The following is a 14,613-nucleotide window of genomic DNA, read 5'->3' on the forward strand; positions in this document are numbered from 1 at the left end:
GTGTTATTTTAATAAACACACAATGACATTTATATGACAACCTGCTGAGTAAATACACAGATGATTACAGATTAGGCTGAGCAAACTGTTCCTTTGCTGAGGTTTCTTTCTCACACAGCATGTGGCAAAATACATAGCATGACAAGAAAATTAAAGCTGCAGTCACCACAGGGGGTGAAAGCAGCCCTGCTAGTGGTGTGGTATGAAGCTAAATGCTTGTTTGTAAATTCTATGTAGATAAAATTTATATATATCTTCTATTCATTTTTTTACTTTTACATTATTCTATTTATTGTACTATTATTTTGAAAAAAAAAATATTAAAATTATTTTTTATAAAATACAGTTTTAATATTTAATATTCATTTAATCAAAAATAATTATAAAACGATTTATGGTAATAATCTGTATTTAACATATTACGTAAGATTGTGGGTAAAACTACTTTCTCAGACTGATAAGACTGTCCAAAAGCATCCAAATGCTGCTAGTTTCCTGTTGGTCATTGCACTCATGCTGTTTTCCAGATGGCTCACCTCTCCATCTCATCCTCTCTGTTGAGGATCTCCATGTGACTGTCCTTCAGACGGAGATAGGTGAAGCCCAACCTGAACAGGTGAGAGAAAAGGAAGGCAAACTTATTGTGTTATTGTGATGAAGGGTTAAGGTTAGACACAACAGTATGCACAGCAAATGTAGGGTTCAGAAAATGGTCATAAAAATGTTTGGACTGTTTAGGGTTAGGGTTATGCAATCCCAAATTGAGACACAGTATGTCAAAACCTGGAGGCTAGAGTATAAATGATCGTGGGTCTGTGTGATCGCATGCATCTTGCCTGTTCATGCCCTCCACCAGCGCAACCTCATCTGGAGAGGAGGAGATGTAGAAGGAGGTGGATTTGCCCTGATGGATTCCTCTCTTAATGCCATCCACCGTCTCCTCTTCCTTCACCTGGACTGTGTGACAGAGGCACAGCGCACGGAAAAACAGCTCCTCTCGCTCCTGATGAGACACACATATTCACACGTTTGCACTGAAATACTGCACACAAAGCTGCTGCTTTATTCTTAAAGCAAAAAGACTTTTTAAAACAGTAAAACATTACTTTTAATAATAATAATAATATGTAATGGCATGAGGCAATCCAGGTATCACACACACACACACACTATTTCCCTTTACTTAAGAGTGAGTCGTCTCAGTGGAACAGAATCATTCATCTGTTTCCTCACACACCAGAAGAAAGGAAGACAGAGAGACTAGCAAAAAGAGATTAAGTGACAGAGAGATAAAAGGAGAGAGAGAGAGGCTATCTGTGTCTAACTCTGAACAAAATGCAGTCAATACTCATGTATCCAGTAAATATTTGGATACAATATGATACAAGCAGGCATTAAAAATCTCAACAACAGTGAACTCTGATATTTCACTTTATTATGCACATGCACACAATATAATTCTAACAGAAACTATTTTGAGTTTATCCAAACTGCTATTCATAAAAATCACATTCAAAAACACAACTGACAAGAGATGTGATGGGAAATTTAACAAGTTACAAATTCTTTAATAGATGGTTTAGCTAATCTGCTGAATTAATGTCACGTTGCTCTAAGCTCATTTATCAAAGATAAAATTAGAATCCATCCATCTTTCCACTCATCCACAGCTAAAACATTCATACAAAAACTTGCCTTTGCGATAATATGATTTATCTGTGCAATGAAACATAACTCGCCGCTCACAATAACACGTTCATTCTCTCATTGTACAAAAGTTTTTATAGCTTCTTTATCAAATGTCTAAAGTGGTCCAAAGTGTATCTGCATACTTAAGTCACACTTAATAATAATGAAATGTCATGGTATTAGATTAAAAAAAATACATAATGTATTTATTTTGAATAAAGATGGGGAAACTTGAAGTAAAGAATCACGTCAGGTTGTTAGATGTTTGTTTTAATACTTTATTTATTTATCTACTGCATTTTAAGCATGTAAAATATAAATTTTTAATTTGTGTTTTCTATTTCAATATATTTTAAAATGCAATTTTTTTGCTGCTCAAGAAACATTTCTTATTATCATTGTTGAAAACAGTTGTGCTACTAAATAATTTTTTGGAAACCATGATACATTGTACATTTATTTTATTTTGAAATTGAAACCTTTTGTAACAGTGTTTCCTGTCACTTTTGCTTGCGAAATAAAAACATATATATATAAAAAAAAAAACTGACTCCAACTTAAAAGTTTAATATATGTTCAAATACCCACTGAACTGTGATTTTCCAACAGTTATGGAAACACAGAAAAACAGAAAACAAGCTCACCTTTCCATCTACGCCCGGAGAGGAGTCGATCATATCCATTCCGGCAGCTCCAGGTAAGATCTGCCCGTTACAGACGGCATGTGGCACGTAAACATGCCCATCCACACAACATTCCCTCAACTCCATGTTATTTTCTGTCAAAGTGCCAGTCTTGTCTGTGAAGACATATTCCACCTGTGATGAAGAAAGAACAGAAACGGTGAACCAATAATGACCCTGGGAGCAGTTTTGGAGTGGACTGAAGAGGTTTCCTACCTGTCCAAGTTCTTCATTAAGATCTGAGGTATTGACGAGCGGTCCCTCTCCGAGCTCCTCATCAAACATGTCATCGTCCCACAGGATGAAGTACGAGCCAAGGAACTTCTGCATCTCCACAGTCACATACATGGACACAGGAATGATGTAGTTGAACAGAACCATGAAGGCAAGGAAATCTGTGAATGCCCGGATTAACTGAAGGGACAAAAAGCAGGGAATTAAATAAGCGTGAGTTTGTGCAATTGTTTTGCTTTGATGGTGTTAATGACATGAAAGCATAAAATATAGTTAGCATATACAATGGAGGCCATAATTTGGAATAATTAAGATTTTTAATGTTTTTGAAAAAAGTCTCTTATGCTCACTGAGGCTGCATTTATTTGATCAAAAAATAAAGTAAAAACAGTAATATTGTGAAATATTATTACAATTGAAAATAATTGATTTCTTTTTTAATACATTTTTTAAAAAGTTATTAATATTATAAAGTGATTATAATAATAATTATAAATGTATTATTTCCATGATGCAAAGCTGAATTCACATTCAGTGTCACATGATTCTTCAGAAATCTAATATGCTGATGTGCTGCTCAAGAAACACATCTTATAATTATGTATAAATAGTACATAGTAGTACAAAGTAGTACAAAAATAAATCAAATACATTTTAATAAAAACAAATAACAAAATATTTTATAAAAACTAAGTTTTCACACCAACAGAATTTGTCATTCTCTGAAAAAGCAAAATTACTTACATTTAAAAAAAAAAAATACATATATAAAACAAAACAATAAATAACAAATATAAAAATAATAATAAACTGTAATAAATGATTAAAAAGTTAAATAAAAATAAAAATATAATAATAATAAGCATTGTTTTATAGCACGTACTACATGCCGTTGCCTCTCAGTCTCAGTTTTCTGGTTGTACCAGGGCTCATCTCTGTTTGGGTTGGCCTGCCAGGCATACTTCAGGACAGTATTGATCAGAGCTTTACTGATCAGAATGCAGAGGTAAACAATCAGGTAGGCGTTCATAGACCTGCAGGACAAAAAGCGATGAGATGATCCAAGACACGTAGTATGAGCATAATAATTTTTGGACCTAGTGGCAAAGACACATATCATACATCAGGGTGACAAGATTTAACCGCAGTAACTTTCCCTGAGGGTCTCTGAGTTTAATATCCCTCTTTTTCAGAAAAAATAAAAATATCCTGTCCGAATGACATCTACAATATTAAATTAAATTAAGTCTAAAAAAAAATACAAATCAACATTTATTTGATTGAAAAAGTCAATGTTATCCAAACTCTGAAAGGAGATCTCTGAAAGTACACCTGCTTATTCAATATAAACATATTTTACGTGTTTTCTTAATGGCTGCATCTATCTGTCTGACAGAATTGCCAGCGAGACACATGTGAGTGCAACTTGATACAAATTGTGACATCAAATACAGAAGCCCGCAATTTGCTTTACAAACAGCACACTAAATGCATTACCCTGTACATGCTGACAGCAAGATAAACTGATCGAAAGCCTATCACCGTGTCTTACTTTTCAACAGCGGAGCGTTTCTGAGACTTGGATTGGTAGTTGAGGGCCATCTTGGTTTCCATGCCCGTATAGATGGCCACAGCTAGAGAAACAAGAGAGGATGAAGAGCATTTTGAGATCATAATTCCCCTCTATGACTGTCTCTGTACGGCCTCTTTGACGCTATGATAATATAAAAGCCACTGTTACATAACTGAGCTCTTTTTGTCCTACCGTACGGTGCCATTACGTCATAATGGCTCGGCTGTAACAAAGTTAAACATTTTGGCTACATTCACACTGTCAGATTTGAGATTGACAACGGCATTTTCTTTACAGGTGTGAGTCTCGAAATATCCCGTTCACACAGCAGCTTACAGTTGTGTTTAGAATACTGTCTGTATGAACGTGCAACTGGAGTCAAGCCCGTATTCCTTACCAGTAATCATAGCGACAGTGACCAAAGTAAAATCAAAGATGGCGACGTCCATAAAACTGAAAGTCTTATCACTTTCTGACACAACAAGAGTCCAATCGAGCCGCGAGTTCTTTCGTCAAATCTTCATTAACCGACAGCAGCTTTTATATTTGGGTGGAGAGCGGAGCATTTGAATCGCGCGCAGAACACAAAACTGACGGGATCTAAAACTTTCAGATGACACCCAGCTCATTTTTCCGTTACTGTAAGTTACCGAAAACACACATGAAAACACGTAACACACGTAGACGTGCGTTTGTGCAGCAGAGCGGCTTTCTCTCGCACTGTATGATGTGACAGACAACTAGTTGTCCAGTCCTGTTCCGTTCACACAGCGCGTGTGTTCCGAGAATGCGGTTGTGAGTCTTGAAAATTTACAGGTGTGAGTTCGGTTACAGAATGCGGTTGTCACACCCGTAAATAACCGAACTGTGTGTGAACGTAACCGTATTAAGGACTCAAATACAGGACTGACAACCGTATTCTGCTGCTGTGTGAACGTGACCTTTGAGAGCTTGCCCTGCTCTTAGAATCCTCACGTGTATAATGTGACATTCATCTCCCTCTCTCTCTCTCTCTCTAGCAATTAAGAACTTCTTTCTGATCTCACAAGCCTCAGTGACTCATTTAATTACAGTGGGAACGGAGTGACAAAACGACTCAATCAGCAACTCTCCTCTCTTGTTCTCCTGTCCTTCCTATTGCCTAAAAAAAATCACATTAGCATTGTGCCAGATTATAGTGATGGATCTTAGCATAGACATCAATACAATTAGACTGAGTGCAAACAGTGTTCCTAAGGAACACACAAACTAATACATACTGTATATATACCTTGAATCGACTGCAAATATAATTAATGTGTATGTGCATAAATGAAACATAAATATGTAGTGTTGTTTTTAAATACCATGTATGTATTCAGTGTTTTTCAGTGTGGCTCCACGTAGCAGCAGGTTCTCAGAACCCAGGGGTCTAAAATAATCAAACAGATCAAATGCAGCATTACAAACATGATTATTCAACAAAATTATGCTCACATCTTTTTACAGTGTGTATGTGTTGTACTGCAAGTTCATCTGTCACATTGCAGGACTATTTTAAATTTTAAAAAAATTAATGTAAAAGATAAAAAATTGTGAAATGTTAAATGGAAACGGTAAATTAAAAGAAATGGTGACCAGTTAAAGCAATGAAAATATGAACTACATATACTTTCATTAAAACACAAAAATGAACACACATGAAACAGTCATGCTATGTATAAACTATCCTAATATAACATATAATAAATTACCTAATTATATAATCTTGTTCATTTTAAATACTCTATTTACTCAGATTTATTAACATATTTGCATATGTGAAATTTACCAAGATAACAATATTTGCTGTATTTTATTATATGAAATGCAATATATATTACATATACTATTATATAATATTAAACATTTTGTATTTATTTAATTTCAATACTGTATACGTTCATATTTATTTACATAATTGTACCAAATACAACATAGAACATTTTTAATTAAAGTTAGAGTGGATTGCAAGGAAAACTAAAGAGGAGCAGAATTCTTTAGTAAGAATCAGAATTGGAAGAGAGACCTGTTCTATGAAAATGATAAAGTGTCCCTCCTGAATTCAATCTTTCACACACTGGCCCCTTAATTAAGAGTCAATTTCCTGAGTATAGATTTACCTCGCGATGGGCTCGTCTCGATCCAAATAAATATTGATGCGTCCCACAAATCTATAGCAGCAGAAGAAGAAAAGACAGAAATAATGTCTAGTCTGGGCTCTGTGTCAATGTGTGTGTGTGTGTGTGTATAAAGACACCATGTGAGGATATTTGTGTGGGGTATCTGGAGTGTGCGGCATGCTGTTGTGCCAGTCCAACAGTAGTTCTATGCACAATCAGTGTCTGTAAGAGAAAGCGAGGGTTTGTTTATGTGTTTTCTGCTGATATATGTGTGTATCACTCACTTGTACAGGTCTGGCTGGGGTTGCTCGCATTCTATCGTAGCGTGTAGTGTGTCCACCTCCTCCGCTGTTTTGAATGCCTTTGTGTCCTGAACTGCATAATAGGTCTTTGTATAGAGAGGAGAGCACGAGAGAAAACAGTCGGCATTCCAAGGTCAAAAACTCTCACACACATTTCTACCATCTCCCATCTAATATGAATTACTGGCAGTGTGCTTTATAGTGTAGTCAAAACAATTCAGTCACAATGTATAGAATAAAACCCTAATGTTAAGTTTTAGGAATAATAACAGTAACATGTTTGCCTTTCTATAAAATGACCAATCACCTTATGGCTGGACTCTCCATCTAAGCTGGCTGTCGTGACGAAACATGTTCCATCTTCTCGACTGGTGGAGAGCAGTATGAGGTCACATGGAAATGTCTCATTCTCTTTAACCTGGACAATATCACCCACCTGAAAGGTCAAAGAGCAAGAAAGGGTCAAATTCAACATTTACAGTAACAGTTTGAATCAAATAACAACCTGAAGATAAGTGAGAATATTTTACATTGTGCTGTACTTTTAGGAGTAGGAAAAAGTAGTGGTAAAGAGTGTAATTTTTATGTCAATGGCAACATCATAACTAACTGCAAAAATTAGGACTGATTCCAAACAGCCTCCAGCAACCATTGTTTGGACAAAACCAGCAATCCTGGATCAAACTCACACCATTTGTTGAGCAAATGTTGATACGATAAGACAATGAAACAAACTACAGAAAATACACACTGTGACTTTAAGAACAGGTCATCCAGTGTTCATCATTTCTTGGTCATTTTATCATACGAATATCTAAATATACTTCTGGAGTGACCTAAATACTCAAGTATTATAATGTTTTCAGTATGTTCCCTGACAGGGTGCTTGAATAAAGTAAGATATATTAAAGCTGTGCGACATCAATATCAACGAATCAGCTATAGAAATGAGCTGCCACTTACACAACAGTGGAATAATAAAAAATCATACTCATGAATCTACATAAATGAAAATCCTGATCCTGGTTGTTGTTCCTGCTGGCCTGTCTGCATGTGTTGCGTAACGGATTACAGATGCTGACCGGATTATCAGTAGGAAAAGCTGTAATGGTAAGTATTCAAGCACATTCTCTCTTTATCATCACAGCTTCCAGTGTTTTTCCACTGTGCTTTAGTTTTATATACAATTTTATATTCTATATTGTAAGAGAGAGAGAGAGAAAGAGAGAGCAATAGTTTCAAAATTAAATAACAAAGGATTCCCACTGCATTGTGGGTAATGTGGGCACACTGTCATTCTGCTTGTTGACAGGCCAACATTCTGTTTCCAAACAGCAAGCTGGCTGTGTAAGCAGAAAGCTGGTTAGTAGAGCGAACTTTGTTGATTTATTTATCTGAGAATTAAAAAAAAAAAAACATTTTCAGAGCTGAAGTGTGTAATTTTTAGCATAATTTTTTTTTTAACCTATGCCAGCTTAATTTACATACATGGTAAGCCATTTACAAGTTGATTTCCCGAAAAATGCAAACACCATGGGACTTTCAAAACACTGCTGTTCATTTAAGCATCCTGAGCAGCCCAACACTGGCCCAACCAATGGTATGAGTTTGTTTCACCAATGGACTGTTCGGGGAAACCTGTTTGAAAACAGTCATGTTTTTCAAATCCATGTGGTGGCGCTAACGGCACAATTCACTAATCTATATGTTGTCAGTTGTTGTCATATGTTGTCATCCGCACCCGTAGCTTTTGACTCTGTTTGCGTACGACTTTGCCATGCTGGATGACGTGGACTGGACATTGGTTTATAGCATTGTCCGCTTTGTGCCTGATCCAGTCCTCATAGCCCTGCAGAGAGTTAGAGGGGTGAAAGAGACCAATGAAGGAGTGACGTTACAATTATGACACCTATTATAGAGGAAAGTTAAGGGTCTTTTCTCACCTGTTTAATGGCTGTGACCGTGATGACAAAGAAAAGAGGCAGACCGCTGGTCGTAGGACTGGTAGGTGTGTCAATGATCAGCTACAGAGAGAGATGGTGAGAGGGGAAATATCACACATCACGCTGTCACAGAAAGGCCAGCTCATGCTAATAGGACAATTTCTATAAGCGACACCATCACAAACCTGCACTAGAAAGATGATCAGAAAATAGAAATTGGCGATTCTTCTGAACTGCTCAAAGAGATTCTTCGGTATAAAATTCCAGAAAGTATACTGTGGAGAAAAAGAGATATGTTTAACAAAACAAAACAAAACAAAACAAAAAAACAACAAAAACCAAACCAAACCAAAAACAAAACAAAAAAACTAACAAAACAAGAAACCAAACAAAACAAAACTAGAAACAAAACGTAAAACAAGAAACAAAACAGCTTTATGCTTAAAACAAGCAAAAATATACACTTTCTAATGCAAATGCAGCTATTATCTTACACAATTTTACGTCTCAGGTTGTTTTAAATTTTTCGATTTTTATCATATTTAATATATTACACTTTTTTTATATATAAATTGGAATACAAAACAAAAATAAATTATTTTAAAAATGTGTTCATCAGCTAGTAACGGTGACAACAAGACCACCTGACCATATCCTCCTGATTATGCTTTCTGTGTTTATTTTTCTATAATGACCAGATGACTGTACATCGTCCCTTGCGTATCGTTTTTGGTTCAGATAGCTGTTTGGCCTTGGAGCACATCTGACCTTTGAGGATACAATTCTGTTGTCAGGAAATCTCTGTGGAATGTACGCTTCTGTTCCTGGTGGAGGCTCTTTATGTCCAATATAAACCGTCCTGCTGTCCACCCAGCTCTCCTCTCCTGTACACTGAAACAAAGAGACAGAGAGAGTGGATTATTCATTTATTCATAGATATTCATGCATCATCCATCCAATGAGACTGCTTCCTGTTGGAGAACACACTCTTTAATCAGCATTGACACGGTTGGCCGGCCTGACTTGAGTTCACAGGTCAGATTTACCCACTGGAGAAAACAGGTGCACAAATGAGGAACCAGCTTTGAGCTACAACTATAGTTTTGCTCTGATGAGAAAGAGAACAGATACAGAACGTATGGTTCCTGTCATGCTTGATTTGACTCTCAAAGGCAGGGGAACATAGTTTCACAACAAAGAACAAGAGAGAGAGACCGAGAGAGAGAGAGAGAGATGAGTGGCTTTTAGTGTAACCCATTTTATCATCCACCTGGCAAAAATTACAAAACTGCATAATTTAAGATATTATTCATCTACATTTAATGTTACACCGAAGTTTAAAGGAACTGTTGACCAAAAAATGAAATTGCAGTCATCATTTACTCATGTTGTTCCAAACCGAGGTGTTCTTTAACTAAAACTAAAACTATTAAAAACATTTTTGTTGTAATACAGCGGAAACTAAATATATTATAAATATTAGATGAAAAATGTAAACTCAACATAAATTAACAACTAACTGAAATGAGTTGAAGCACTAAAAATTACTAAATGGAAATAAAAACTAAAACTTAAAAATAAATTAACCTAAATTGTAATATTTAAAAAATTACAAAAGCACATGAATAAATTACTAAAAATTAAACTAAAATGAAACCTGAAAACATAAAAAACAAAAGCTATTTCTACTATTAAATATTATTTTATATTTAAATAATATTATAAATAACACTAAAATAACACTGTTTCAAACCTGTATGACATTTTTGTCTGTGAATTGAAAATATATAAACAACACTGGACTGTATAACAGGTCTGAATCAACATTAGGCTGAGTAAATTATGACAATTTTGTATTTTTCTGTGAACTATCCCTTTAATACATACAATAGGGGTTAATATGAGAAACACTGTAATAATAGTGATGATAGTAAGCAGCAATAATAACAATATGACTGACAGAAAATAGTACAGGAGGATGCCCACTGCTACTGTCTTTTGCATTCATTTCCCATACTACATTAAGGCCCAATCCCAATTCTACCCCTTAGCCCTTCCCCTTTCCCCTACCCCTCCGTTTCGCGCGTTCAGGTGAAGGGGTAGGGGTGTCTCTAATCTTTTGGTTGGAGGGGTAGGGGTAGGAGAAGGGCCAGACAGCCCTTCAAACAAAGATTTTTCGGGACCACACTTCAAACGAAGGGGTATGAATTATCTCAGCGTAAACCGGCTTCAGGGGCAACATGGCTGCCCGAGCGAACAAAAAGACACATAAATGTAAGCATTTTTGGCATTAATAAAGATTTTAACAAAAAGTAATCATTTGTTTTATGTTACATTCAATCGTGAGTTCATATTTACGGTCATGTTACTCAAAGAAATGTTTGCAAAAAATCGCTAATATTTGCTAACTAACGTCATATCATTATAGACTGCACGATAGTGCCACAACATATTTTCATGTCTGATCAGGGCGATAACCACCGTAGACATTGAGGGGGGCTAGTCCCCCCAATAATTAGAAATCGCTAAACCCTTTTCTCAAATACTGGCATTTCGAGAGAGAGAGAGAGAGAGAGAGAGAGAGAGATGAAAGTTGCCAGAAAGAGAGAGAGAGACGACGTATGATGACGTGTGACGGCATAGTAGTGGTGTCCCAATATCACCCAAAATATGGGAATATTTTCACCCCTACCCCTTGACACTCTGTTTCAAGGGACAAGGGGAAGGGGTATAAAATAGAATTGGGATTGGGCCTAAGTAAAAGCAAAAAGCAGAAACCTATATGACAATAAAACCAACAGCCTGAAATATTCATTCTAGCAGGTTTGCACATATCTTAATTTCTCTCTTCATTTTTCGTTACTCATACTTCACTCAACATGTGCTACTCTGAAGCATCTGCTCTTGCTACTGCTGCTGACTTCACGCCAGCTTTAAAAGGTTTTGATTATGCAAAGAAAGCTGATCTTAGATCAGGGTGAAGGGAGTCACCTAATACAGTGTGTCTTTACATTCCAGCACAACAAGTAACCTGTCTGCAACCGCAGCGAGTGTTAACGACCGTGACGGCATTGGCTGCTATGTGACTCTGCCTTTCTCTCTCCGTCAAGGCGGGATTAAATCCGGCCGAGCCTCTTAAGCGCTTACGTAAAATGAGAAATATGAGCTATTACCACTTCAAAGAATGCCTTATCCAGCACTACATGCAACAGGACATGCATGAGGATTTCTGTCATATAAAGGACATTGAGAACATGTTGAATGTTCTTATGTTTGGCTTTAAGCGTTTAGGTTTTGGCAGGGATTTAAACACATATGAGGTCATGGTCAACTGTTGACAACATCAATTATACAAATGAAATCCTTTAGCATTCAGACTGACGTCATGGTCCACAGCAATGTCAAATTCTTCGCATCACCTTGTTCATCATGGAAAATCCTAAGAGATCCACAGGAAGTCAGTCTGAAGTCTCTCTATGTGACTCATGCATCTCGATGCCTCTGTGTATTTGTGTGTGTGTGTGTGTGTGACCTTGCAGAGTAAGCTCAGACACCATCCACCCTACACAAATTACTCAAAATGTCTTTCAGCTCCCCCAAAATGACAACACGCACTCAAAAGAAAACAAATTCAAGGATAAATCGCACAAAACACTTTGAAAAGAAAAAACAATATTTTATGCTTTCAAAAGGAAGCATAGTTAGAGAATAATTAGATTTTTAATAGTGACATTATTTTCAGAACAAATAAGCAAATGTTTCCAATTCTTATTACAGTAATAATAAAATCTCATTACTGTAATGTGAAACATTATATTATTATTTATTTAATAATATTTAAAAGTATTTAAAATTCATTTATTTCATACTAAGTGTACTTCAAATGACATATCACTTAAGACTTACTATATATAAAATTATTACTATATAAAATTATCATTAAAGTTTATTTGGAGTATTTCTTTATTGCACAATGCACATTTCTTAATATTATGCCGAAAATGTGTTTAAATGTCACTATTAATAAGGATTGTATTGTATTAGGATTGTAAGGATTAGGATTGTATTGCATTATTGTATTATCCCTTTATATCAGTCTTTAAATGCAAGATATTTAAAGTGTACCTTCAGTATACTTGTAGTAGTTCCACTTTAGCACAATTAATGTGAACTTCAGCACTACTTCCACACAATTACAATGCATTAAGTACAAAATTAGTTATTCCAATTTAGCAGACTTTAAGTATACCAGTTTAGTATACCAAAAGTACAATTGCAGGGTATTTTTATTAAGCACATAAATATATAAATGTATTTGTAGTAGGCCTATACGTAGAACAAAATAAATGTATTTCAAATAAATGTTAGTATATTTTTTACTAGGGTACTCACACTGGAAATATTGGGAATTACAAAAAAAAAAAAAAAAAAAAAATTTTCACAGATTATAGTAGTTATGGTCATGCTAATTCGGAAAGTTTGCTTAATTTTCAAGAAAACAAAAAATACTAAAAAGGCTATATCTTTGCATTTTTTAATATAAAACAATGTATTTCTTCAAAATATAATGTATTTTATTTTATTTTAAGTGTAGGGTAAATGTGCTAAAAAAAAAAGTGTTATTTTTAGGAGATTCACCCTCAAATATGAGGCTGCTTCACAGAATGTGCTAGAAGTGTGGTCAGAGAGAAAATTCCACTATAAACAGGCTTAAACTACATAAAGAATTCTTCTGATTTCCTCTCACTCTGTATTTTCTCTGTGTTAGAGAGGTGGCTTAAGCAGACGGCACTGAGCAGCTGGTCAAAGGCTCAGTGAACCCTGAGCCCCATAATCACACCTAATCCACTGTACTAACACACACACACACACACACACACAATAGACAGACCAACACACACAATGAATGAGCCTGTTCTGTGTTCTTCCAGGCACCTGATGGGTCTGGGATGACCTATATAAACCCCACATCCACCAAACTAGCTAGCTAGCAGGCTAACACTAGCTAGCTAACACGGAAAACAAACAGCTTAATCATGGATGAATTGTGGTATATTTACTGTTAAAGGAACAGTTTACCCTTTATCTAGTGCTCATCATGCTGGTATTTTTTTTTTCATTAAACACAAAAGAAGAAATTTCACGCTTCTATAACATAGAAAAAATAACAGCATGTAAGTTCAGAATGACATGAGGGCAAGTAAATGATAGCAAATGTTATTTTGGGGTGAACTATTAGCTTGAACTAAGATGGCCTGTTCTGAATAATAAGAGAAATCAGACCAAAATCACTGCTTAAGCTCCCACGAAAACCAAGTACACAAGATCATAACTGAGAAGCAAACAGTGACACAGGAATGAGAGGTGGCAGTAGTCTGGTCACTAGTCAAAGGGATTATATCACGCTCGACTCATGCCTGAGCTCCCAAGGAACAGCTCAAGTTACCCTACTGCACACACGCACACAAACACACCATCGTCAACTGTCCGTGCAAACAACGGCTGAAATTCCTCCAGCCGATGCTGATCAGTGCTGATCCAGGAACAGCTATCCCCACCTATGAAAACAAATAGACTTTGATGACATACTTCAGGATATACAGTAAGTGGCAAAAACTGATCCTAGTTCAGCACTTTCCATGCCACCACAGGTCATACCGACTGAAATGTAATGTGCTCCATGACGACATTTTCCAGTTGTGACCTTACTAGCTAATGACAGTTATTGATATTTTGCTATCAAACCAAAAACAGCAGGCAGTATATGGAGGTAGGAGGGCACATCCAAATATATGGAGGTAAGAAGGAATATCCAAACCAGGCAACATGGATGTATCCTTCATTTTCCATGATATCCTACAGTCCTGTGTTTCAAATGATGTAATAAATGTGCATTTATTTATTTTATTTTATTTATAGATTTTATTTAACTTCAGATTCCACTTCTACTCAGAAATAAGCATTGAAGATAATAAACATAAAATCATTCTAGATCATCAGATCCTTATATATTAAAAGTGTAACACTAATAATTATATATATATATAT

At 35.8% G+C, this 14,613-nt stretch overlaps 1 protein-coding gene across 1 annotated transcript in view; it reads right to left on the bottom strand.

Moving 5' to 3' along the window:
• The window catches only part of LOC107746295 (probable phospholipid-transporting ATPase IH), a 73,316-nt gene that overhangs the window by 26,497 nt on the left and 32,206 nt on the right, over positions 1-14,613 (bottom strand). The window contains exons 2-15 of the mRNA XM_016560438.1: positions 9,334-9,456; positions 8,751-8,840; positions 8,566-8,646; positions 8,364-8,471; positions 6,930-7,058; positions 6,605-6,708; positions 6,321-6,371; positions 5,526-5,590; positions 4,159-4,240; positions 3,490-3,640; positions 2,589-2,786; positions 2,334-2,507; positions 837-1,003; positions 537-608 (exon numbers count right to left, since the gene is read on the bottom strand). Coding sequence (XP_016415924.1) covers positions 537-608; positions 837-1,003; positions 2,334-2,507; positions 2,589-2,786; positions 3,490-3,640; positions 4,159-4,240; positions 5,526-5,590; positions 6,321-6,371; positions 6,605-6,708; positions 6,930-7,058; positions 8,364-8,471; positions 8,566-8,646; positions 8,751-8,840; positions 9,334-9,456 — 1,595 coding nt within the window. The remainder of the gene's footprint in view (positions 1-536; positions 609-836; positions 1,004-2,333; positions 2,508-2,588; positions 2,787-3,489; positions 3,641-4,158; positions 4,241-5,525; positions 5,591-6,320; positions 6,372-6,604; positions 6,709-6,929; positions 7,059-8,363; positions 8,472-8,565; positions 8,647-8,750; positions 8,841-9,333; positions 9,457-14,613) is intronic.

This window comes from Sinocyclocheilus rhinocerous, unplaced genomic scaffold, assembly GCF_001515625.1.
Source record: "Sinocyclocheilus rhinocerous isolate Xijiao unplaced genomic scaffold, SAMN03320098_v1.1 scaffold798, whole genome shotgun sequence".
Classification (NCBI taxonomy): Eukaryota; Metazoa; Chordata; class Actinopteri; order Cypriniformes; family Cyprinidae; genus Sinocyclocheilus; species Sinocyclocheilus rhinocerous.